At 37.9% G+C, this 25,583-nt stretch overlaps 1 protein-coding gene across 1 annotated transcript; it reads left to right on the top strand.

The window, feature by feature from the left end:
* The first annotated feature begins 545 nt into the window (after window positions 1-545).
* On the top strand, window positions 546-12,214 carry LOC119796233. Its single transcript, XM_038304704.1, has 2 exons — window positions 546-1,946; window positions 12,119-12,214. Exons 1-2 carry the CDS (start codon window positions 546-548, stop codon window positions 12,119-12,121), a joined length of 1,404 nt encoding a protein of 467 aa, XP_038160632.1. The 3' UTR covers window positions 12,122-12,214.
* The last annotated feature ends 13,369 nt before the right edge of the window (window positions 12,215-25,583 follow it).

The raw sequence follows: 25,583 nt of genomic DNA, 5'->3' as shown, positions 1-25,583 counted from the left end.
AAGCCAGTGATCTGGGAGGATATGACAGCTATATGGACAACTTTAGCAGCTAGGTTGTTATTAACCTGTCAGTTACTTCTAGAACACTAAGAATAAATAAGAAATTAGAAGGAATAATCAACAATAACCATCCATCCATCCATTTTCTTTACACGCTTGTCCCGAGTGGGGTCGCGAGGGGTGCTGGTGCCTATCTCCAGCAGTCAATGGGCGAGAGGCGGGGTACACCCTGGACAGGTCGCCAGTCTAACAATAACCTCTATATCTAACTTTTAGTGAGAGTCGCTGAGTTCCCGCCGGTTACTAGGGCAACAGCTGTCCTCGAAATGAGGAAGAGGAAGGTTAAACCAAAAGACATCCAACGGTCTAATTCTATGACGTCACATAGCCACGCCTCCTTTACATTTCGTGACCCGCCTAGTCTGTCCAGGTAATCATTCCACTGAAGCCATTCTTACAGTGACCTCTGCTCGGACTGCATGTTGTTTGTTGACTACCTGCTGGAAAACCAAAACAGAACAGAAATGTCTGAGTCAAGACAAGAAATGAAAAACCACATTTACATCGCCACTGGAAACTTGGAGGAGATTGTCCAACCCATGCTGGGAACGCTGTCACCAGCCCAGTGGGCCTTGCTTTCGCAGGGTCTATCGGATTCCCAAATAACAACAGTCCTGGGAGATATTATCACCACCATTTTTCAGCAATGTGTGGAAAATGCATTGAGGATCCTTATTCCACAGACTGGAGAGAATCTGCAGCCTGGTGTAAAGACCGCAACCCCAACGGAAAGTATCCGAGTGAGTTTGACCAACATGATTTCAACAGAAATCGCAAATGTCCTGCATGTTGAACCCGAATTCTGTCCTGAAGGCGAGGAGTTAAACATCTTAATGCAAGAGGAGATCTCTAGTAAAGTTACATCCCTGACCAATGAAATGTTAAAGTCCCCCAATTACCCTGAGGAATCTGCAGTATACGTGAGCCGACACTTTACCAACTGGAAAAACTACGTCAAAATGATCCAAAATACATTGAAATGTGTTCAACAACATATAAACAGAGTCAAAACTGGATGTTTTGTCAAATATTCGAACACATTCATGACAAAACAGGCAACACCAAAAGCAGAGACCACACCTGACTTTTCAGAGACAAGAAGTCTTTTAAGCATAAAAAGTCACTTTGACCAAAGAACAGCTACTAAGAGCATTTTTCAGATATTAACTAAACATACAAAAGACCTTCCTGATGTTGATTCCACTGAATTATTGCATCTGTCAGAGGAAATCCGCCAAACTGTTCACAAGGACCTTCATTACTGTATGTCAGACGATTCAGCTGCGAAATGTTCATGCATCCCACATATTAACATCCTAACAGTTATGAATATGATCAGCCGCTTTTTCCTATGCCACAGAACTGCTCCAGGTAACAAACAGTCAGAAACAACAAGCACACGAGAATTTTCCAAGTTTATAGCGGAGCAATTCAGAATCATGGTATCTTCTTTGGAAAAATCGCTGCATTCAACTGAAAAACTGGTAAAACTGGAAAATGACTGTTCATCTAACGGATGGAAATGGATCATGTTAAATGAATGCATTTCAGAGCTTTCGCTGGTCGACGACAGCACACAAGCGCTAAAGATCGACGGCACGGACTGCTTTCTCCTGATGTATTTGAATTGCATAAAACCTCAAATTATGCAGTTGTGTGCAGAACCCATGGAAAACCCATTACTGAATGAGACGACCCAAAAGTTGGAACGGGAGCTGACAGACAAATTATATTTCTACTTACTGGGGGGCCATTTTCATCCACCTCTTGTTCGTCCAAAACGAAAATTTCTTTCAGACTCTGTCCTCTCTTTACAGAAAGTAAGAGACATTTCTGGCCAGATCCAAATTAGCCCTGATGTCTTGTATGCCAGAACACAAGAGGAGGTGAGGATGTTTCTCCATAATGTCTTTCTATGGAAAACAGGGGAAACTAATAAGTTTCAGCAAAGTTTCAGCAAAAGGGTTTGTGATGTGGTCTCAGAGATCTGTGAAATGGTTAAAGAAATATGTGATACATCAGCCAAAATCCAAAGCCCAGAAACCCATTCTCTGAAACTCAGCGAGCCAGAAAACAAGGACTCTATCCTCATGGAAACAGATCTGATAAATGAGGAAGACGGAGGGTGCGGTGTGGTCTGGGACTTTGAGGATACGGTTGTACAAAGCCCGTATACACCAGACCAACCGCAAATCCAGGAAACCAATTCTCTAAGTTCCAGGACGCAAGGAAATGAGGACTCCACCCCAGATGCATTTGGATGTTTGGCTGCCTATTCTTCATTGGAAAAAAAGGCTACATTTTTGCCTGATTCTGTGGAGCTGACAAGGAAAAGGTTTCAAGGCAAGAAATTAAGCAAAGATCCGTTTCCAGAATCAGATCCGTTTCAAGAATCAGATCCGTTTCCAGAATCAGATCCATTTCCAGAATCAGATCTGTTTCAAGAATCAGATCCGTTTCCAGAATCAGATCCATTTCCAGAATCAGATCCGTTTCCAGAATCAGGGTTTATGCCTAAGAGATGTGTTGATAAGTCGACATCTGATTTAGATTCTAATGAAAAAGAACTAGACAAAGATTTGGCATTTCTGGTAATGATTGCAGTTTTAAAATGCCTGAAGAAACAGGGTGGACCCCTGAGTTCCAAAGAAATGAAGCAGATCTTGTCTAATATATCAGGAAAGGAAATTGTTAAAATAGAAGACTTTACTTCTGCTGAAAACAATGAAAACATGAAAAAAGTTGTTAGAGACATCTGCAAAGAACTTGAAAATGAGTTTGGTTCACCTGAAATGGAACGTAACGCCATTATAACACAGCCTGTTTGTCCTATTCAGAGTGTTGTTCTACAATATTTAGAAAGTCATCGTCCCAAACCAAGGAAATCCCCACTTCGCAGGTTCATCTCAGCTTTTAAAAAACCTTTTAAGAACCTGTTGTTCCTAAAGAAGTGAGGGTCTACTTCCTGCTTCACACATACACAACCTCACCTATTTTTTTCTAATTTTAGCTTTTTATTTCTGGGCTTTCTTTGTTTCTTCACTTTTTTTTTTTTATTCCTTTAGAAAAACATTTACTTATTAGATATTTTATTTGATTTTATTCTAAATGTTCCCCTTCCTTTTACAGGGGAACATTTAGAATAAAACCATCACTTCTATTTTAGGACTTTCTTAGTTTAGGTTTTTTCTCCGGGTACTCCGGGTTTTCCTTTGAAAACACAATTGTCTAATTAGACATTCAGAATAAATAAATTACTTGAAATCTTAATATGTATTTTAAATCTAAATCTAGATTCAAAATCTAAATATATTTAGAGGGTTGCTCCTAATCATTCCTAACTAGCTTTTACCACAATGAACTCTATATGCTAAAGTATAAAATAAAAAAATAAAAAAAAAAAATATATATATATATATATATATATATATATATATATATATATATATATATATATATATATATATATATATATATATATATATATATATATATATATATATATATTAGAAAAAAAAGTAAATCCCTTTATTGTCCCACAATGGGGATATTCGCTCTCTGCATTTGACCCCAAAAATTGAATAACCTTAAAATTAGGTAATGTTTAAACAAAACTTTTTTCCTCAGCAAGATAAACAAAAATAATATTCTACAAATATTATTTGAAAAAAAGGGATTGAACAATTAAGAAGCTTCTATCTGAAACTCCAAATATAACCCAAAGCTAAAGAAACAGATTTTAAAATCTTAAATGCTATCTACCCCTCCAAAGAATTACTAAGAATTTGTTTCACCATTGATGATAACAGATGCTCAGTTTGTGAAATTAATCTAGAAACAACAGACCATATTTCTATGAATGCTACAAAACTAAAATATTTTGTTAAAACTTAGAAAGATTTACGCTGTGCTGCATCATCATGGAGACACGGCTGCTATGGCAGCCCACTGCTCCCCAAGGGGATGGGTTAAATGCAGGGTGTTCATTTTGTTGCTCTGTACTTGTGAAAATGTAATGACAATAAAATACTGTGGGAAAAAAAATTTAAACATTTTCTTGCCCACTTTACATTTTGTCAGAAATGACTAATTTTCACGACACGCAAAGGTATCCGCTATGTCAATAAGTCTGCTTTATGCCGTGTATTTTAGAGTGACAACCAATGTTTTTTTCAGACAGTCGAATATTAACATTTTGTTGTTTTCTTTCCCAAAATGTATTCAAATTTTTAGCAGTTTAAACAAACATCTTAATTAATATACAGAATATAACCACAGCAGTAGTAGTGTTATTGTTGAAGTCAAAATAAAATACAATCAAAAAGAAAAACATCAGATTTCCTCACACAATATTGGTTCCAATGCAACTGATCACATTTTGTACTTAACTTCTTATACTGAGAATTACATTTAACAGTTTATGTCCTCAAATAAATTGTCTTTGGGAACTGCAGTTCACTTGTTTTTCAATCACTTTTTTAAATCTCTTCTGAGATATTCAAATACTTGACATAATTAATGAAGGTTATTCCAGATTCAACAGGCCCTTTAATATATACATCATTTTTTCCAGAGGGAGGACAGATAACATCTGCTGCAGCCATTGGTTTATAGCCGGTCTGTGAGGCTTTTTCCAAAACATTGATACACATGTCAACATTTTGTTGTTTTATATATTCTGAAAAATCAAGTTTTGTGATAATGCTTCTAATGTTGAAGCGGAAAGCACTTTTCTCTGTACTTCCACATTACAAGTTAAAAAGGCATTCAGTAAAAGTTTTTGACCTGATGCTTTTAAACAAGTATTGGCTCTTCAGGAAATTCTAGAGCAGTTGCTAGAAGTAAATGCGGTTTTATAATTGTTACCTTGTATTTTGGATAGTAAAATATGTCGTTTTTACCAAGCTTCATGTTTATTAGTATCCATTCAGCAATTACATTTATCTCACATGTCTGTCAGTAACACTTATCAAGTAGAATAGTGCCTCCTCTGTAGACATAGTTAACTCTCCTAAAACAAGAGATACACTATATTGCCAAAAGTATTTGCTCACCTGCCTTGACTCACATATGAGCTTAAGTGACATCCCGTTCCTAATCCATAGGGTTCAATATGACGTCGGTCCACCCTTTGCAGCTAGAACAGCTTCAACTCTTCTGGGAAGGCTGTCCACAAGGTTTAGGAGTGTGTTTATGGGAATTTTTGACCATTCTTCCAGAAGCGCATTTGTGAGGTTGCACACTGATGTTGGACGAGAAGGCCTGGCTCTCAGTCTCCGCTCTAATTCATCCCAAAGGTGTTCTATCGGGTTGAGGTCAGGACTCTGTGCAGGCCAGTCAAGTTCATCCACACCAGACTCTGTCATCCATGTCTTTATGGACCTTGCTTTGTGCACTGGTGCACAGTCATGTTGGAAGAGGAAGGGGCCAGCTCCAAACTGTTCCCACAAAGTTGGGAGCATGGAATTGTCCAAAATGTCTTGGGATGCTGAAGCATTCAGAGTTCCTTTCACTGGAACTAAGGGGCCAAGCCCAGCTCCTGAAAAACAACCCCACACCATAATCCCCCCTCCACCAAACTTTACACTTGGCACAATGCAGTCAGACAAGTACCGTTCTCCTGGCAACCGCCAAACCCAGACCCGTCCATCAGATTGCCAGATGGAGAAGCGCGATTCGTCACTCCAGAGAACGCGTCTCCACTGCTCTAGAGTCCAGTGGCGGCGTGCTTTACACCACCGCATCCGACGCTTTGCATTGCACTTGGTGATGTATGGCTTGGATGCAGCTGCTCGACCATGGAAACCCATTCCATGAAGCTCTCTGCGCACTGTTCTTGAGCTAATCTGAAGGCCACATGAAGTTTGGAGGTCTGTAGTGATTGACTCTGCAGAAAGTTGGCGACCTCTTCGCACTATGCGCGTCAGCATCCGCTGACCCCGCTCCGTCAGTTTACGTGGCCTACCACTTCGTGGCTGAGTTGCTGTCGTTCCCAAACACTTCCATTTTCTTATAATACAGCTGACAGTTGACTGTGGAATATTTAGGAGCGAGGAAATTTCACGACTGAATTTGTTGCACAGGTGGCATCCTATCACAGTTCCACGCTGGAATTCACTGAGCTCCTGAGAGCGACCCATTCTTTCACAAATGTTTGTAAAAACAGTCTGCATGCCTAGGTGCTTGAATTTATACACCTGTGGCCATGGAAGTGATTGGAACACCTGATTCCAATAATTTGGATGGGTGAGCAAATACTTTTGGCAATATAGTGTATGTCTGAAAACCTCTCTCCAAATAGTTGTTCAACAGGGCATTGGTCTGCTTCCAATGTAGTAACAATGTGTTTTTGTTATCCATACCCGTGGAAGTAATACAAATATTCAACAATTATTTAGTCTACGAAACATTAGGTGAACACCTTTAATTGCAGAGAGCTGGATAACTGTGGAAAGTTGACCATCTGCTTCAGCCTGATGATTGGAGGACAATGAAAAAACACAATTAAGACAACAGTTTCAAAATATAGACACACAAATCAACACACCAGGTTGTTATATCACTCTTGTTAACCGTGTTCCTGTTGAGCTCTAAATATTCAGTGGCAAAAGATAAATCTTTTATAAAATAGAGAGATAAGGACACCAACCCTCTAAAATCCCTTGTTACATTGTCAAAAGAAATTAAATCTGTGTGGATATAATGAATATGAGATAATATCTCGTAATTATGAGATAATATCTATATATTTGGTTATGCTTACTTGAGTCTGTAATGTAGAATCTCTCACAAAACTGGTCTTCATGATTACTTGTTAAGAATATCTGCATCTGTTCCACTGAACAGTTCTCTGCAGGTCTAACATGATATGCGTTGGAGTTCCGCTCCTGTTTTTCACTTCATCAATAAATCCATCTATAACCCTGGGATTACTACTTGTGGAGTAAGCATGCAGCGATATGACCATACGTGAAAATCCGTCAACAGCTCTATTAATACAGATTCTGTTTGGTTTTAGTTTTTCATATGAATCGACATGCTGCATGAAGTTGGGACCTGGTCGTTTTCAACAATTCTGAAGCTGTCATGATCTCTGCGCTGATGGTTCGTTTTTTTCCTTTCCTCCTTGCTCCCCTGTCTAATTGGTCCTGCGGCTGATTAACCCCGATCATTTCCACCTGCTTATTCAGCTATTTATATTGCATGCTTGCCTTCAGTCAGAGTGGGCTTCTTCCTCAGCATTTCCCTGTTTCACATACTAGAGCCCTGCACTTCCGCGGAATTCCTGCAATGCAAAGCAGTGCGGCGCGGGACAAAAATTGAAAGCTCATTGCGGGTGCGGGAGGGAGGGAGAACGCACAGTGCGGATGTGGGCGGGAGCGGTGATAAGCGACAGTCCCGCAAACTAAAAACGATTCTTAAATCTTAAAATAAAATGTAAAATAAAGTCATAATTGATCAGTTTATGTCTATCATATATATACATCACAGTGTGCTGGATATTGCAGCTCCTGTCACCTAACGGGCGTCATGCATATGCGGGGAAGAATCGCCCAATTATGTGCTCAGCTAAGCACAGCGTGTTTAATTCCTCAAACTAATGGCACGAATTGCCTTGAGCAGTAAGCGAACGTCGGAATCATGCGGGAATTGCTAGAGGGAGCTGGACACACTATTACAGGAGCGGGACTGGAAAATCTGTCCCGCGCAGACCTCTATCACATACCTAAAAGGAAATAAAAGCATATTAAATCCAACAACCCACTCACTTTTCACGTTTCATGTAGTGGAGATCAGCAATGACTGTCCTTCCTGATCTCCTAAATATGACATATTATCTCATAATTATGACATCTCGTAATTATGAGAAAAGATCTCATGATTACGAGATATTATCTCGTAATCATGAGATAAACTCTCAGATTTTGAATTCACGAGCACAAAGACAGAGTCGAGCGCACGGCTGGTGTTGAGCGCGGAGAGAGCAGGTCGAGCGCGAGCAGAGACTGATCCAAGCATGCGCAGAGATGGAACTGAGCGCGACAATAGTGTTAGGAAGAGTTTTTCAGATTTGAGCATGAGTCAGACCGGTTTTGAGCGCGCGCTTGTTGTCTCACTGCGTGCTCGGATTGGTTCCTGCGCACTCAACCTGAAGGCACAAATAACGCTCCATAGAGCCGCCCTTCCAGGGCTTTGGGCTCGCATACAGACAAAGTCTCGTTAAATAAACTCCCAAATAACTTATTTTTGGATGTTTTCTTTACAATAGTCCTAAAGAAAACATGTCAAAAAAAAAAACCCCAAAAAAACGGTCGTTTTGCCCGTGGAGTGTCGCCTTAATAAATGGCTGTACAAGCGGTGATGTACCAGACCCCCTGCATTCAGAAAGCAAAGCCTACAACCTCCGCTGTTCCTCCCGTCTTGCTGCGCTCTGACTTATCCTGGGAGCTTGAGGAGAGCATGCGCGATATTATAATTTAATTCGTAGGAGCAAAACATGCAGAAATGAGCGCTTAATTTAATATGAAACATTCAAAAAATCCCCATCAGCATACAGCATATGAGCGGTTTCTGATGCAGATGAGAAATCTGCTTCCTGGTATGTTGAAGTATCAATAGTTTGCATCTAATCTTTTAAATAAACAGTGTTAGTTTTTTTTTTTTTATATATATGAATAATGCTCTAATTTGTCGTTTTTGTACCGATCTGTTGTTACTATATTTTAATTTGACAAATCGGATCTTATCACCATTCTTTTTCCTGTTTGGTGCGATTGCAGTGGCGGATCTTGACCTGGCCGAACCGTAGCGGAGCCTGAACATTTAGAGTATATTTGGCTCCACTTGCTGCTGTGAAGCATTGGAAGGATTTTCCACCATGAACATAATCAAAAATAAATATCGATCCAGGGTAACGAGTGAGCACTTCGATATGTACTTGAGAATGGCTTTGTTACCATTGAAACACAGGTTTAAAGCCTTGCAGAGCAGCCTAAAGCCCACTGCTCTCATTAAGTAAAAAAAAAAAACAACAAAAAAAACAAAACAGTTCAGGTGTTTTAAAAAATATGTGAATCAGGAAATTGTCTACGGATGTGGGATATGGGAATACGATCAAGTAAAATGATACGACTGGCATAAAATCAAATACAAACAGTATTAAAACAAAACAACAAGCCGGTCCCATCTAGGCGTAAACGGAGACAGTGACACATGAAGTGTGCTCCTGATGTCCAGTCTGCTCCGTAGCTTTGTTTTGGTCGCTGTAACCGCAGAAAATCCCGCTTCACAATGATAGGATGTTATAGATAGGATGCGTCTTGAACTGAATTAACCTGTATCAAGAGGCACAGATGCACCGACTGATGTAATCGGGAGAAAATTTTTTATATTTTTCAAAATAAAACATCACTCAGACTCTGATCGCCGATAAATTATATATATATATATATATATATATATATATATATATATATATATATATATATATATATATATATATATATATATATATATATATATATACATATATATATACTTTTTTCTGTGCTCCCCGGTACCAAATGACCCACGGACCGGTACTGGCATACATCTTCAGACCCTTCTAGTACTCACATGGAAGGAATTTCTTCAATATCATTTATCTTTCAAATCTTTCAAAACTAAACACATTTTTACATCGTCATTTTTGATAGAAACATGAAAGTCGGCATATTTATTCATCAAAGCCTGTCTTACCGTCTAAACATTATTTCTTTATCTTTTATGGTTTTTGATGTATTAAACATAGTTCAACACAAACTTTTAAACATTTTTCATGCATTTTTTTGCCAATGTCCCTCTTTTTTTCCCAGAGTGCTGAGTCTTTTCAAAAACAGTTTGAACAGAAATAGCCCTAAATCTTCATTTCCCTATCCGTTGCGAATTAAACGGCGCAGGAATGACATCCATACGACTTATTATGCCAGAGTTACAGGCATTTGTTCTGCAGAACATCATCAGGGCTCGATGTTAACCATTGCCCGATCGCCTGGGGCAAGTAGTTTTTATTGTCCGGAGAGTACAAATTTCATTGCATTTGCCCGCCGGGCAAGTGCAATGATCAGAAAAGAAAAATTTTTATCACTCAAAATTACTTTTAAATCACCGACACTCGCTTAAAAATGGACCCACATGCGTTGCCGGCGCCATTTTTGTTGTTTTGTACACATTCTTTTCCACTAGATGGCGTGATACTTGGGAATTGGCGCAAATCAGACACACCCACCACCCAGATAACCCTAGATTAAAAATTATTAGTCATGTAATAGGAAAATTGCCATAATTGTATGCCATGCGAACAGTGTAATAATGGCTATCTTAAGGCAGTCTTTTGTACAGTGATTCAGGTCATACATTAAAAAATATTCATAAAATTTTTTTCTCTTAGAAATTGGAGAGGTGCATTTAAATTTTATAGAGCTAAACAAGTTAAATTGGTGACCTGTTATGTTATTGTCTTGTTGCTGCATTTATTTTGTATAAAACCCTGCCCTTTAAAAAGGAACCATGAGGAGGCAAAACATAAATATAAATAAATAAATATACTTTCAGTGTACTTGTAGTATACTTATCAATTATATACTAAATTACTCTTATGTTAACTATACATGGCATTTATTAAAGTATACTAAAGCTTTAAGTGTATATACCCCATACTTAAAGTTATACTTAACAAAAGTAGCTATACTTCAGGTTCATACTTTCAAGTGTACACAAGAACACAAAAATATTGATAAATCAATTTTAAGTATGAAAAAATCACAGACTGAAGGGTTTAATTTTTCTTATAAAATGTAAACAGTGTTAATAGTCTCACTGTACAGAAAGTCTGGTTGTGGTTAGTTTATGTCCCCTGCTAACACTAAACTTTGTGGCTCCACTGTCTGTTGTACTTATTGCTGAGGTGTATTTTGTATGGGTATCCACTATGTGGCAGCAGACGACTATTCAGCTCCTGATTGTTGTTTGTAGAGGAAACCTCTGGGAAGAGCAGAGCTCTTGCCTCTGAGAGCGTCTGAAAGGTTGAAGGTAAACAAGGAGTGACCCTGAAAGGGAAGAGAAATATGAATCAACTGAAATTAACATTTATTCTCTATTGAGATACCTGAACTATCTCTATAGCTAAGTTGCTGCCATCAACAACTTTCATTATAAATTATAGAGTTGGGTTTTTAAGGGTTTAGTCCAGTTTCTCTCCTAAGCATATCTACTGGCTCATTTTTTGGAGTGACTGTGTATGTTCTAATTCATCCTTCTTTTAATAAAAACTGGCTCAGAGCTGCATACCTGTTTCTTTGTTAGACAGAGTCACCTATAGAGCTAGTTTGCTGTTACCGTCTCTAACATAGAATGTATTTATGGATCAGTGCCTTTTTTGTCTATTCTCTCCTTTAACCTCCCGTAATTTGAAGCTACCTCTTCATATCATCCTCCACTCACGGATAGTTTCAGAGTGTGGCACTGACCTGCCACTTTGATCACGCAGCAATTGTTTGAAATGTTCCCATTTTTTCCCCGATTTAGACAAGCTAGCAGTAGTTGGGCCAAGGATGTGATGAAAAGTAAGTGCCTCCAAAAAACCGGAAGTTGGATACATATTTACTTTTGCATTCAAAAATAAGGTGGATCAGCTGCTGCAGAGAAGTTTTTGCTTTAGCTGGCCGTGTCATGATCTTGGTACTGATCACTGTAGTATTGTTTTGTTTTTTTCTACCTGCTTAGCTCTGCCCAGTTTTCATTTTCTCTCATCTTATCCAACTGTTCCAGTTTCTATTTAAGCTGCCCTTTTTCCAGCCATCAGTGCCAGATTATTCCAGACCTGTGTGCGAGTTCTCTAGTGTACCCAGTTGTGTTTTTGATTACCTGATCCTGACTAGTTTCTGCCTCTGGACTCCTGAGTTTGCTTGCCCCTGTTCCGGTCTACTTCCTGCCTGTCCTGTCTTCAGACTTCTGTTTGGATTCTGCCTGTTTACATCCTTGGATCTGTCCTCTGACCCCGGGTTATTTTTTCCTTCAGTAGCTCTTCATCTCTGTGATTTTCCGGCCTGGACTGCTCCTGCTTTGACACCTGCTCTGGATTCTTGCTCCCGATTCTTCTACTCTTCCTTGTCTGTTGGCTTCCGTCCATCAGTGTGCTCTGCCTCACTCCTGGAATTCTCTCGGCGGGCCCATGCATGCTGTGAAGAAATCCTCCGGCTGCTTTCCACTCCTTTCTCTGGGCTTGGACATAGCTTAAGAACCAGGTTAGTAACTCACATGCCCACTTTTGTTCCCGGTCTGAGTTTCTTGGTCACTAACTTAAGTTTCTACCTCTACAGAGATTCCAGTCAGCCGGTCCCAGCTGAATTCTGGGTCCTACTTTCTAAGCCTTGACAGGCCAGTGACAGGCAGTAAATAGCCAGAAGTCTCACTCAAAAAATCTGTCACTTAAATGTGTCCCTACTTCCATTAAAAATAAGGTGGATATGCATAAGTGCCCAAAATTGAAGGCATATATATAGAAAAAAAAACAATTTTAAACAGCTGTACACTGTAGTGATCACTATGCATGAAAGAGTTAATGCTCTTTCTGCACGAGTTGTCTTCCTGTTTAAGGGAGTTTTTCCTCTCCTCTGTTAATGTGGGCATGGTTTGTGTGGGGATCGCTGTAGAGTCAACTACAACAATACAAGTGAATATCTACTGTCGCCACATAATAATCCAGGAGGAGCAAAGCCTGCTAAGTCAATGACAGGTTGCAATCAGCTGGTTTTACTTTGAAAACGTTTAAGCAATGACACAGTATGATCTGATTAAAATGTTTCTTTAAAGTGCCTTGAGATGACATGTGTTTTTAATTGCAGCTAAATAAATAAACAGAATTGAATTGAATTACACACTATATATATATCCTATGGCATCTAGGCAATTGGCAATTTTACCAATTAAATAAACCGATTTAAATGGTATAACACTTTACAAAAAATATATATTTTGATTTCTGCAAAACATAGATGACAGACTTGTAGACAGCATGAATGTAAGGAGAGGAGGACAAGGAAGGTAAGTTTTCACCAAGAGTTTAAGCTATCAGTGGAGCTAGCAGGTAGGTTACCACAGTGCTGAAGTTACCCAGCTGGCATCCGTCCTAGGGAATCCACTCCTCTTAATACTGCCTCCTGATTACATCGAAGTGGCACCAGCAGGGACTCTGCCTAACAAGAACACACCCTAGGGAGGAGAAAAGTAAAACAAACGAGATCCAACAGTACCCCACCATTAACAGAGGCCAACAAAGTCTGAGATGAGCACAGGATCCACGATAAAGGAACCTGGGACCCAGGAGCAATGTTCGGGGCCATAAACCTGCCAGTTGACCATATACTGGCAGCCCCTACCACAGGGACGAACATCCACTATGCAGCGCACAGAGAAGGCAGGATGGCTACCTACATCCCGGACAGGCGAGGAGGTCTGGACGGTGGGCACAGAGGACTTGAACAGACTTGGTGGCATGGAAAACAGGATGAACTTTAAGGTGGGATGGTAGTGCCAAGCAAACTGTAGAAGGGCTATTGACTGACTGTATAGGTTATGGACCTAAAAACCTGGGTATGTCAACTTCAGAACAAGAGGACCCAGTCTTTGAGGCGGTGAGACGGGTTCCACAAAATGTTTATTTAAGACGGAACTGCAGTGAACAGCATCTGCGTCTAAGGCGGGAAAATCTGCAGAACACAGGTTACTATCCATGTCTATCTGGTGAAGGATGATAATGAATGTGTGAGTCACTAACCTGGTCTTATAGATCAGTCCGAGCCCAGAGGATGAGGTAGGTTCCAGCCCGCCGGCAGCCAATAAGACGAGGCGGGCGCCGCCCAGAGAGTTCCAGAAGCTACTGTCCCAGAGGTTGGAGAACATTCAGGCCATCGGAGCCCAGCAGACAAAGGAAGGCAGGATAATCCAGAGGATGAAGCCAAGGCCAGTATCGAAGACGTCCTTGGAGTCAGAGCCAAGAGATCAGTTGTCCGAAGAGGCACCTAAGGGAACAAGGACAGTGTCAGGAATCAGTTCCAGCTTTGGTACATAGACAGGCGGAAATCCAACAGGAGTCCAAAGACAGGTCAGGTAAACCGATCAGAACGGGGAAAGGCAGGCTCAGAGGTCTGGAGGCAGAACGGGTCAGGATCAGGCCATTAGAACAAAAAGGAAAACTACAGAACTCTCACCAAAGGCTCAAGCAATCTGGCAGTGATGACTGGTTTGAAGGCTGGTTAAATAGAGGCAGAAGCAGGTGGATCAGATGAATGGTAATGAGAACTGGGCAGAGATGTGCAAGTAAATGAGATGAGTAATCACACCAGGCATCAGCGCCAAGGTCATGACACCAACGGGACCACAATACAAACAGAACTACAATGGAAGGGTTTGCAGTTTAAAGTCCAGACCTAAATCCAAATTAAAATCTGTTGCCTGAAAATTTCAAACCCATGTAAGGGAATCAGGGAAACATTTCAGTCTCTTGGTCTTCATACCTCTGGAGACTTGGAGCTACAATTATATACAACCTTTGTAAATTTTTTAATAATTGCCATCAAATTTATATTTGTCAATTTTTTTGTGGTCTAAGAACAAACACTTTCGTAAGTATTCATTGAATTTTGATGTTTAAACGTGAACGGCTAAAAAAAGTTGAAATTGAAACGGCTACACAAGGGAAATGTTTAATCCAGATGAGGTATTTGTCTATTTCCAATATTTTTTTTATCTGATACGATTCATTGTGTTGGCTAAATATCAATAATAAAAACTGTGATTCTATTTCAAAGTAGTATTAACAGACCTTGGAAAATTGTTTTGATAAGTATACTCATATAGTAACGTTGGAGTAAATAAGGCTTTGTCTTTGTAACAAAGGCTAAATGATGGACCATCAGATCTTCTCACACAGATCCTCTCAGAGGCAAGAGCTCCCCTTACAATTAGAGATGAGTGGTTATCTGCTGCCACCTAGTGGCTAAAGATACAAATAACACCTCACTAGATACAGTATTACCTACAAACAGGTAGATGCCTGGAGTTTAAAAAACGAAAATGTATGTATTTTTTTTTTTGTAAGAAAAATGAATGACTGTTTTTTTTTTAAAGAAAAAAACACAACTATTTTTCTTTTATTGTTAGTTCAGCATTATATGATCGTACTTTTACCCCTAAACAGGAAAGGTTACTTCTAAATTGAATGGTTTTTGCTGAAGGTGAACTTGTAGAAATGTTTTTGTGGTTCAGGTCTGTGGGTCAGCTCTATGTAAACATGAAATTATCTATATGCAGTGTTTACTTGAGATTCCTGTATAAAAACACTACAACTGCACTCCAATATCTGACAAAACTAGGTGTGTTTTTGTTACCTCTTAGTAAGGCCCATGTTTTCTCATATTACAAAGACTTAACTCTCTGTATTCTTTCTCACATTACAACTTTTGTGTATTATAATTTGATTTTATAAGGTGCAAAGCATATTTGGAAGAGCAACAGAGATCTAGAGTTTGAGTAGGAGAGTTTAACTTTGCCCTCTTCAGATCTGATATCTATGGAAGAATAGAAATCAGAATGCGATTGCTGAAAGAAGCTAAAGAGGATTTTATTTTAAAGATTGCTATAAGCCATTTAGTGTATACAGCACACTCAGAAAAAGGTGCTCCAGTAAAATAATAGAGGACAACTATTAGTTCAATCTTGCCTTTATATACTGGGAAAAGGAGAGCCATTAACATCTCCATCTAATGACATTAATGATGCAGCTTTTATGCATGTAGCCTTTATTTGGCAATCGTTGATAAGAGCAAATCATAGATGTTCCAAAGGTCTCTTCATCTAGGCTTACTGTGCTTGGGCGTTCCTGCAAAGGAAAAAATCAGCTGACCTTTTAAACTCAAGTAAGATATCTCCTCTGCTCCTAATATAAATATGTGATGATTGCTTTTAGCAGGAAGAAAATACTTTCAGGGTGGTTTTTCTGATTTTCCCATCAAAATGAGTCCATGTGTTTCAAAAAATAGGTTAAAAAAAGCCGCAAAATCCTGATTAATGCACCTTTAGAATAAGTAAACAAAGAAAAGAAATGTTTAAATTTTTTTCACATGTTTTTTTGTTTCTGTGGTCATAAAAGTAAGGATTTCTTAAATGACCTTTTTCAGGATAATGCAAAGCTGAAATCCATGGCTTAGAGAATTCAAGCAGTTAGAAAAACAATTTCAGATCTTGATTCCTTTATTTTTTATCCTAACTCTAAGTGATTCCATAGTTTTTCCCTTCAATGAGGTGTGAAAAATATGAGGTGCCCCCAGGGACATAAATCAGAATTAACTTGCATATACACATATTAAATTACACTCTTCCATATAATATACTGAAAACCTCACACAAACACTAGTAAAAAGCTCTCACATAAACTAGTGAAAACATTGACCTCTTATATAATCTACTTAAAAGCTCTCATACAAAGTAGTGAGAACTGTTCATATAAACTGGTGAAAAGCTTTACCTTTCATACACACTACTAGAAAGCTTTCATGTACACTATTAAAAAGCTCTCATATACACTATTAGAACGCTCTCATATACAGTATTAGAATGCTCTCATATACACTATTAGAACGCTCTCATATACACTATTAGAACGCTCTCATATACACTATTAGAAAGCTCTCATAAACACTATTAGAACGCTCTCATATACACTATTAGAAAGCTCTCATATACACTACTAGAACGCTCTCATATACACTATTAGAAAGCTGTCATATACACTATTAGAACACTCTCATATACACTATTAGAACGCTCTCATAAACACTATTAGAAAGCTCTCATATACACTATTAGAACGCTCTCATATACACTATTAGAAAGCTCTCATATACACTATTAGAAAGCTCTCATATACACTATTAGAACGCTCTCATATACACTATTAGAAAGCTCTCATATACACTATTAGAAAGCTCTCATATACACTATTAGAACGCTCTCATATACACTATTAGAAAGCTCTCATATACACTACTAGAACGCTCTCATAAACACTATTAGAACGCTCTCATAAACACTATTAGAACGCTCTCATAAACACTATTAGAACGCTCTCATATACACTATTAGAAAGCTCTCATATACACTATTAGAACGCTCTCATAAACACTATTAGAACGCTCTCATAAACACTATTAGAACGCTCTCATAAACACTATTAGAACGCTCTCATATACACTATTAGAAAGCTCTCATATACACTATTAGAACGCTCTCATATACACTATTAGAAAGCTCTCATAAACACTATTAGAACGCTCTCATATACACTATTAGAAAGCTCTCATAAACACTATTAGAACGCTCTCATATACACTATTAGAAAGCTCTCATATACACTATTAGAACGCTCTCATATACACTATTAGAAAGCTCTCATATACACTATTAGAACGCTCTCATAAACACTATTAGAAAGCTCTCATATACACTATTAGAAAGCTCTCATACACGCTACTAGAAAGCTCTCATACACACTACTGAAAAGCTATTAGCGGATTTCAGTTGAAACGGAAGGTGTTTCAGTTGAAACGGAAGGTGTTTCAGTGAAACAGGAAGGACCGTCATTACACCGGAAGTTGTTTTAAACGGAGGTCATTCTGGCTAGCTCCGTACATTTTGTGCTATCTCCGGCCGAAATTGTATCAAATAAAATTATTGATTCATTCTCAGCTATCCGCTAAACAACTCACAGAAGCATGGGCATTACTCGACTTTATTTTTTATGTTTTTGCTCCAACAGAGATCCTTTTCCGGTGTTGTGCGAAATTCTGTTCCCATGTGAAAATCTGTTCCACCTGTGTCGGGAGCGCGCCGCGCATTGCAGCTACATAAGCGGATCTGATCATTTCCCAGGCCTTTCGGATCATTTCTTGGTTAAATAAAAAGTCGTAAAATTATACAAGGTGAGACATTTAGTTTAATCAGCCGCTGTTGTTTACAAAATTGTAAAATAAAAAAAAATAAATGCGGTTTTCTTATGCTGTTTTGTGTTGTTATTTTAAACGCCAAGAGAATCAGTCTCTTTCCAAGTTTTTTCACTTCAGCCTGACAGAAATAAAAGTCAAGTCACCAAATACCAAATTTGTATTTATAATTTTTTATTACTGATATAAGATGATGGGAAGTGCCTGATAGCAGTTCCATAATATGGAAACAAATTAATTTAGCTGCAAATCTTAAACTGTGTTTATTCCTCTCTTCATCAACAACAAACCATCTGGATTCGGTGATATTTGAGCAATGTTTGCCTAAATTAAAGGAGGGGGACCATATATTTGAGCTTTCTAATAGTGTATATGAGAGCGTTCTAATAGTGTATATGAGAGCGTTCTAATAGTGTATATGACAGCTTTCTAATAGTGTATATGAGAGCGTTCTAATAGTGTATATGAGAGCTTTCTAATAGTGTATATGAGAGCGTTCTAATAGTGTATATGAGAGCTTTCTAATAGTGTATATGAGAGCGTTCTAATAGTGTATATGAGAGCATTCTAGTAGTGTATATGAGAGCTTTCTAATAGTGTATATGAGAGCATTCTAATAGTGTATATGAGAGCTTTCTAATAGTGTGTATGAGAGCGTTCTAATAGTGTATATGAGAGTGTTCTAATAGTGTATATGACAGCTTTCTAATAGTGTATATGAGAGCGTTCTAATAGTGTATATGAGAGCTTTCTAATAGTTTATATGAGAGCGTTCTAATAGTGTATATGAGAGCTTTCTAATAGTGTGTATGAGAGCGTTCTAATAGTGTATATGAGAGTGTTCTAATAGTGTATATGACAGCTTTCTAATAGTGTATATGAGAGCGTTCTAATAGTGTATATGAGAGCTTTCTAATAGTGTATATGAGAGCGTTCTAGTGTATATGAGAGCTTTTTAATAGTGTATATGAAAGCTTTCTAGTAGTGTGTATGAAAGGTAAAGCTTTTCACCAGTTTATATGAACAGTTCTCACTACTTTGTATGAGAGCTTTTGAGTAGATTATATAAGAGGTCAATGTTTTCACTAGTTTATGTGAGAGCTTTTTACTAGTGTTTGTGTGAGGTTTTCAGTATATTATATGGAAGAGTGTAATTTAATATGTGTATATGCAAGTTAATTCTGATTTATGTCCCTGGGGGCACCTCATAGAAAAAGGTCTAATTCTTTTTCATGCTTTTTGTTTTTTTTCTTTTTAAAAGGCCAGAATATAATGTTAAATACATTCACCTCTTCATAAATCCATGTTTTTCCAGTGAGTTTGATGCAAATAAACAGAAGTTTGAACATTTCTAGGAGCAGTGATTAATTTTTCCACTGTTACTTTAGTTCCGTTTTAGTTTTATTACAATTTTAGACACTTGACATCAGATGTCATATTTATTTAGAAGCTTGTGGCGCTGGAAAATGTGATTCATAGACCAGCTGAGAGGGAGATTCACATGTTAGTGTACAGAAATGATAAAGAACAGGAAGAGTAATCATCAGAAGTTAACATTAGTCAGCTTTTTTGATCTTTTTAAAAGCAACTCCATCCAAAAGATTGTTACACCAACAAACTTCAACTGTAGTAACATGAATCCTGATAAGCTTGACCTTTTGCAAACATGTTTCACATTTTTTGTTAAGGGTTTTGTCATGGAATAAAAAAGGCCTGTAGTCTATCTAATGTATTAGTTTAATCTAGATTTATAGACAGATATACCTGAGTATCATCAGCATGACTGTGGAAATCAATCCCATGTTTGTCTATTAATTCTACCAATTGGGAGCATATATATATATATATATATATATATATATATATATATATATATATATATATATATATATATATATATATATATATATATATATATATATATATATATATATATATATATATATATATATACATAGTAAAGAGAATTGGTCCTAGCCCTGATCCCTGTAGTACTCCACAGGAAACCCTGAGAAAGATTTATTATTAACATTAACAAACTGAAACACATTAGATAAATAAGATTTGAACCAACCTAGTGCTGTTTATCAATTCCTACAAAATTTTCAAGGATTTCATAAAGAATATTGTGATGAGCACAAGATCTAATAAGATCAGTACAAATAAAGGTTCCCCAGGACTGTGCTCCCAAGTCCAGCTCTCTGCAGGTTCCTGGGGAAGTAGAGATGCTGATTGGATTCCCTGACCAGACAGGAAATGTTGGCTCTCCAGGTGAGGTCACTGGATAAATGCACACCCAGATACCTGTAGCACAGCAGCTCCTCTGAGGTACAGGGGAAGAAGATAATGTTTTTCAATTCCACCATTTCCTTAGTCCTATTCACACTGATCTTGAGGTTATTTTCTATTAACCATAGCACCAGGGGTTCAAGCTCCTCTATGTATTTGGACTCATTGTTGTCTCTAATAAGTCCTACTACTGCAGTGTCTACCTTAAATGTGGCCTAGTGGTTAGGGTAATACGCTTGAATCCCAAGGTTCTGAGTTCAAGCCCCACTCGCACAGACTGCCACTCTGGGTCCCTGAGCAAGACCCTTAACCCCCACAATGCTCCCTGGGTGCCGCACAATGGCAGCTCACTGCTTCCTAAAGGGATGGGTTAATTCAGTGAGTTCCGTTGCTTTGTACTTTGTACGTGACAATGTCAAGACAATAAAGTTGAATTCTAATTCTATTCATTCAATGTTACATCCAAGCTGCATTATATGACTACTGAGATGGTGTTGGGGCTGCAGCCTTGAGGGGGTTTATTCCCTGTAGCATCATCCTTACTTCTGCTGTGATCATAAATTATCTTTGGAAATGTAAGATCTTTGAGAAGCAGGTTGGATGAAATTTAAGCCAGAATATCAAGAAATCAGTATTTTGTTTTTCACTTAAATATGGCTACAAGATTTTACCCCAAACACCAGTGTCTCTCTCCATGACTTTCTGTGCAAACAAGCAGACACTGATATAGAAAAAAAAAAAAATAAAGTAGGTGGGTTAGCAGTGCTTGTGGACAACAGATGGTGTCATCAAAGATATGTGACTGCTACACTTTGTCTCTAGAGTCTAGATATGAATGGGCTGGCAGGTCGCTCTAATTTGTGTTATTTACCCAGAGTGTTGTTCTGCTATAAAATTTGTTAATTTTGCAATACTGCTTGTAATGTCATCAGCTTAGTAGTTGCTAAGTAACAGACACATCACCTTGATGCATTTATGGCAAATATCTGGTGATTTTAATCAAGTCTCATTCTGCTAATCTTCTGTGTTTTTACACTTTTTCAACAGCTCTAACAGAGAAAAAAAAACTTTGGACTTGTTTATCAAATGTCAAAGACGCATACATCTCTAAACCAAAACCTACTCTTGGTAAATCAAATCACAAAAGGTAAGTAAGGGTGACCCAAAAACATTGAAGAGTATACAGATGTTACTTAAAGGCAAAAAAGAACAAGGAGACATACAGGCAGAAGTTAGAGTGCAAGCTCCATTGTGTGTGTCAACAATTCTACAGTTTAGTTCAGGAACAAGTTTGACATCCTCCTCTTCTCCACGCAGACAAACATCAGTGTGACTGAATTTTATAAATTTACCATGAATTAAGCAGAAGTAACATTTATTTTTCTATCTAATACATGAAATAAATATTTAATATACATTAACATTCAAAAATGCACAATTAGATATCCAAGTATATAATAAAAATACATTTAATATGGTGAATTAATAAATTTAATGTCATTAAAATCTTTTGAATATAACTACTTCAATTTATGAGTTTAATTACATATAGAATAAAGGAGTAGTAAAGGAATTATGGGCACTATTAAGGGTTGTCTGTCAGTTAGATTGTTCTTATAGGATTCGTAGGTTGAAATGATTAACAATCACCGGTTTAGTTTATAGTGATTATCAAATGGAGCAACACAATAACTTGTAATGATTCCTCTGTCTGTTTGTATCACCATCGTTTATAGATGTTGGAGCTTGGCTTGTTTTTCAGTTTAGTCCTGTTTCTCTGACTGTGACCAACTGTATGTGCTCTCTTCATCCTCTGATATGGGAGCTGGCCACCTGTGGAGCTGGTTAACAGTTGCATTTTGTATCTCTGCTTCTTTCTGTATGTCTGCTTCTGTCTCCTTGAACCCCAGTCGGCCTTGGCAGATGGCCACTAACACTGAGCCTGGTTCTTCTGGAAGTTTCTTCCTGTTAAAAGGGAGTTTTTCCTCTCCACTTTCTCTACAAGCATGCTTGGTGTTAGGGATTGCCTTTGAGTCAATGAGTCAATGCAATCAACTGGTTTTCCTTAGATAGAAAGCTTTGCATCAGTTTGACTACATAATCTGGTTAAATTGTAAAGTGCCTTGAACTGACATGTGTTGTGAATTGGTGTTATATAAATAAACTAAACTAAACTGAACAATACAGTATGTAGGGATTTTATCCCATAAATATCTAATTGGGAAAGCTAATCCGCTGCAAAACACAGTACATGGATATTGAGACTATGCATGAGCTAGAATAAGGGAAACTGTCAGATCTTTGTGGTAGCTCGATGCTATGGTACTCCACATTTCATAAAAGTGGAAATGGCCTTTTATCAAATAAATATGATCTGATGGTCGGCTTCAGTATTGTTAAAAAATTAGAAATGTAATTTATTTCCGGTGTGGCCTAAGATTCCCCATGAGCCGCGCCTTGCCCTTGGACAAACACAATTTAACCCCTGGAAAACAACTTTGTTGTACGAATCAATGTCAGGGTGACCTAGTTTATACCTCAAAAAATATACCTCAACAATTCATAGTGTCCTTATTAAAATGATCAGACATAATTAATACCTATCTCCACGACTTAGTAAGTTTTATTGCTCTCCAATAAAATCTTTAGTGTAATCCATAGTCAATATTCACATATTGAATATTGATAATTTTTTGTTCCCGACATTATTAACATCTCTGTAAATACATTGAGAAACAAATTTAAAATTCAGATTTGTGATATCAGATTGGCCCTGCGATGGACTGGCGACCTGTCCAGGGTATACCCCGCCTCTCGCCCATTGACTGCAGGAGATAGGCACCAGCACCCCTCGCGACCCCAATTGGGAGAAGCGTGTCAGATAATGGATGGATGGATGGATGGATATCAGATTGTCTAAAGCCAACACTTTTCATTAATAAATCAGAAAGGAAAATATCACTTTTTGAATTATACAAATGAATGTCACCAATTTCTGCCCATTTAAACAGGTCATAAGGATGTACACACACACACACACACACACACACACACACACACACACACACACACACACACACACACACACACACACACACACACACACACCTCGACATATCCTGTTTTTTCCTTGTTGGGACAGTACTCCTGAAGGCATCTTGGGCAAAAGAGAGTGAAAATATGTTCTGCTGCAAGGCCAGTGAAACAATACAGGCTGAATTTCTATGATTGTATAAAAAAAGCACAGACTTTAGATGTCAGGGCAGTTTAATTTTACCCCAGATAAATAAAGAAACAAAGCATGAAATTAAATTAAAAAATTTGTTCGCATGCCATTAAGTAAAATAAACATTGAATCCCCTACAGCAGAACTTAAACTCTGTCTCCCACAGATCATGTGCCCATGTTGCTCAAATCCATAAAGCAATCGTTTACATATGTTCCTATACTGAAGTATATAAAGCACAACAGCTCAGTGAATCGATTTCTTCACTTCCAACTTCTCCACTAAAGACCAAAATACTCCTCAGGAACAAAATAGTAGATAAGTGATTGTGCTCCAAGATTACCAGCTATTGTCTTGTTACAACGGTTCCAAATTTTATAGAAAAATAATGAAATGAACCACTGAATTCCCCTTAGTCTGAACCCCTCGGTTCCATGGAGGGAACCTGTTAGAGCACTTGTCTGGTATGGTCTAAAAAATTTAAAACATTTCTTTATGCTGCTATAGAAGGCATATGTGCAGTCCCAGTCTGCTGAAAAGGCTAAGAAGAAAGTGCTGTGGACAAATGAGACTAAAAGGGAGCTTTTACTGTAATGACCATGGGCGGTTCTAGATAGGAGGAACCGGGGCCAGTGCCCCCGTAGCACAGGTTTTGCCCCTGTTATCCCCCTGGTACTGAAAACATAGACAGCAAAAATTAAGTCAGTTTTCATGGGGAGACAGGGGGGCATGTCCCGTGCACTTTTTGAAACATCCGTTTATGATGTGTATGATGTTTAATGTCTAAAAACAATGTTACACAGGCTATTACCTCCGTCTTGTGTGATTGGCTGTCACCGCTGTCCCTCCTGAGAAGCTCACTTTACAAACATCTGATGCGCCACTGGATTGGGTCTCTGATTGGATGGTCAAACACCCTGAAGTTAGTTATATTTTAAAAAATAGTTGCGTCTCCCCGACTTCTGAAATCAAAATGTCATTCATGGAACTGCATCTGATAATAATTATGTTTGGAAAAAGAAAAAGAACAGCGTTTTTGCCATCGAGCACAGAAGAACATTATCAGTTTGGGTTTTTCTTTTTTTCTGCTAAGGTTACAGGACAATGGCATCACATTAAAGGGCCAACAAAGGCGGTAATTTACTAAACAGTTAAGATGGATCATGATTCCATCATCTGGCATGGCAGGAAATCCAGATATCTTGCTAAAATGAAAAGGTGAGTAACTTAGAAGGAATCAAAAAGGGGTCATGGAGTGGAGAGTACATCATCTACAGAAATTTAATCTGCAAGGGGAGTAAAATTTAACTTTATTTATGTTTGAGGTTTCCATTTCCATGTTTCCATTATATCTTAGTCTGCTTTACATTATTTTATGAGGCTAAAAATAATGTAAAACAGACCCCCCCACCCCACCCCACCCCATCCCCATGTACTGTATAATCCTACCGTAGTTAAATTTGAGAATCTTATCAACATTGGAATCAAATGTACAGTATGGCTATTGGCTCACAGCCTCACCTCGTGATCAAAATCCTCATGGCTGATTCTTGTAGCAAAAATAATTGTGATTTGTAATAGTGAGAGATTATGTTAATTCTCGATGTCTTTTACACATCACAGTAAACTGGAAAAATGTAATATTGAAAACAATTCAAAGAAAAAAAACAATGATCAAATAATGTAGTTCTACTTATTAATCATAACAATAGTTTAATGGATGCATTTGCTGCATGCTTTTTAATTTATATTTAAATAATCAGATTAACAAAAAGCAATATTTCAAGTTTGTTGATTTGTAGAATTTTAACAACTGACTTTCCTCAATATACTGTGATGAAATATTTTCTTATTCTAGGGTTCTGTTGACCAACTCTGAGATAATTAGAAAAAAGTAAACATATATAAATGGCCCAAATATATAAAAAATGCTTAAAAATGTCAAATAATTAAAATTGAGAAATAGTTTT

The sequence above is a fragment of the Cyprinodon tularosa genome, unplaced genomic scaffold (genome assembly GCF_016077235.1).
Source record: "Cyprinodon tularosa strain WSP-4 unplaced genomic scaffold, ASM1607723v1 ctg54, whole genome shotgun sequence".
Lineage (NCBI taxonomy): Eukaryota > Metazoa > Chordata > Actinopteri > Cyprinodontiformes > Cyprinodontidae > Cyprinodon > Cyprinodon tularosa.
This window is presented reverse-complemented; position numbering and strand designations above follow the sequence as displayed.

What these genes read in the sequence shown, in the direction of transcription:
- LOC119796233 (XM_038304704.1), top strand. Translation starts at nt 546, where the DNA reads ATGAAAAACCACATTTACATCGCCACTGGAAACTTGGAGGAGATTGTC.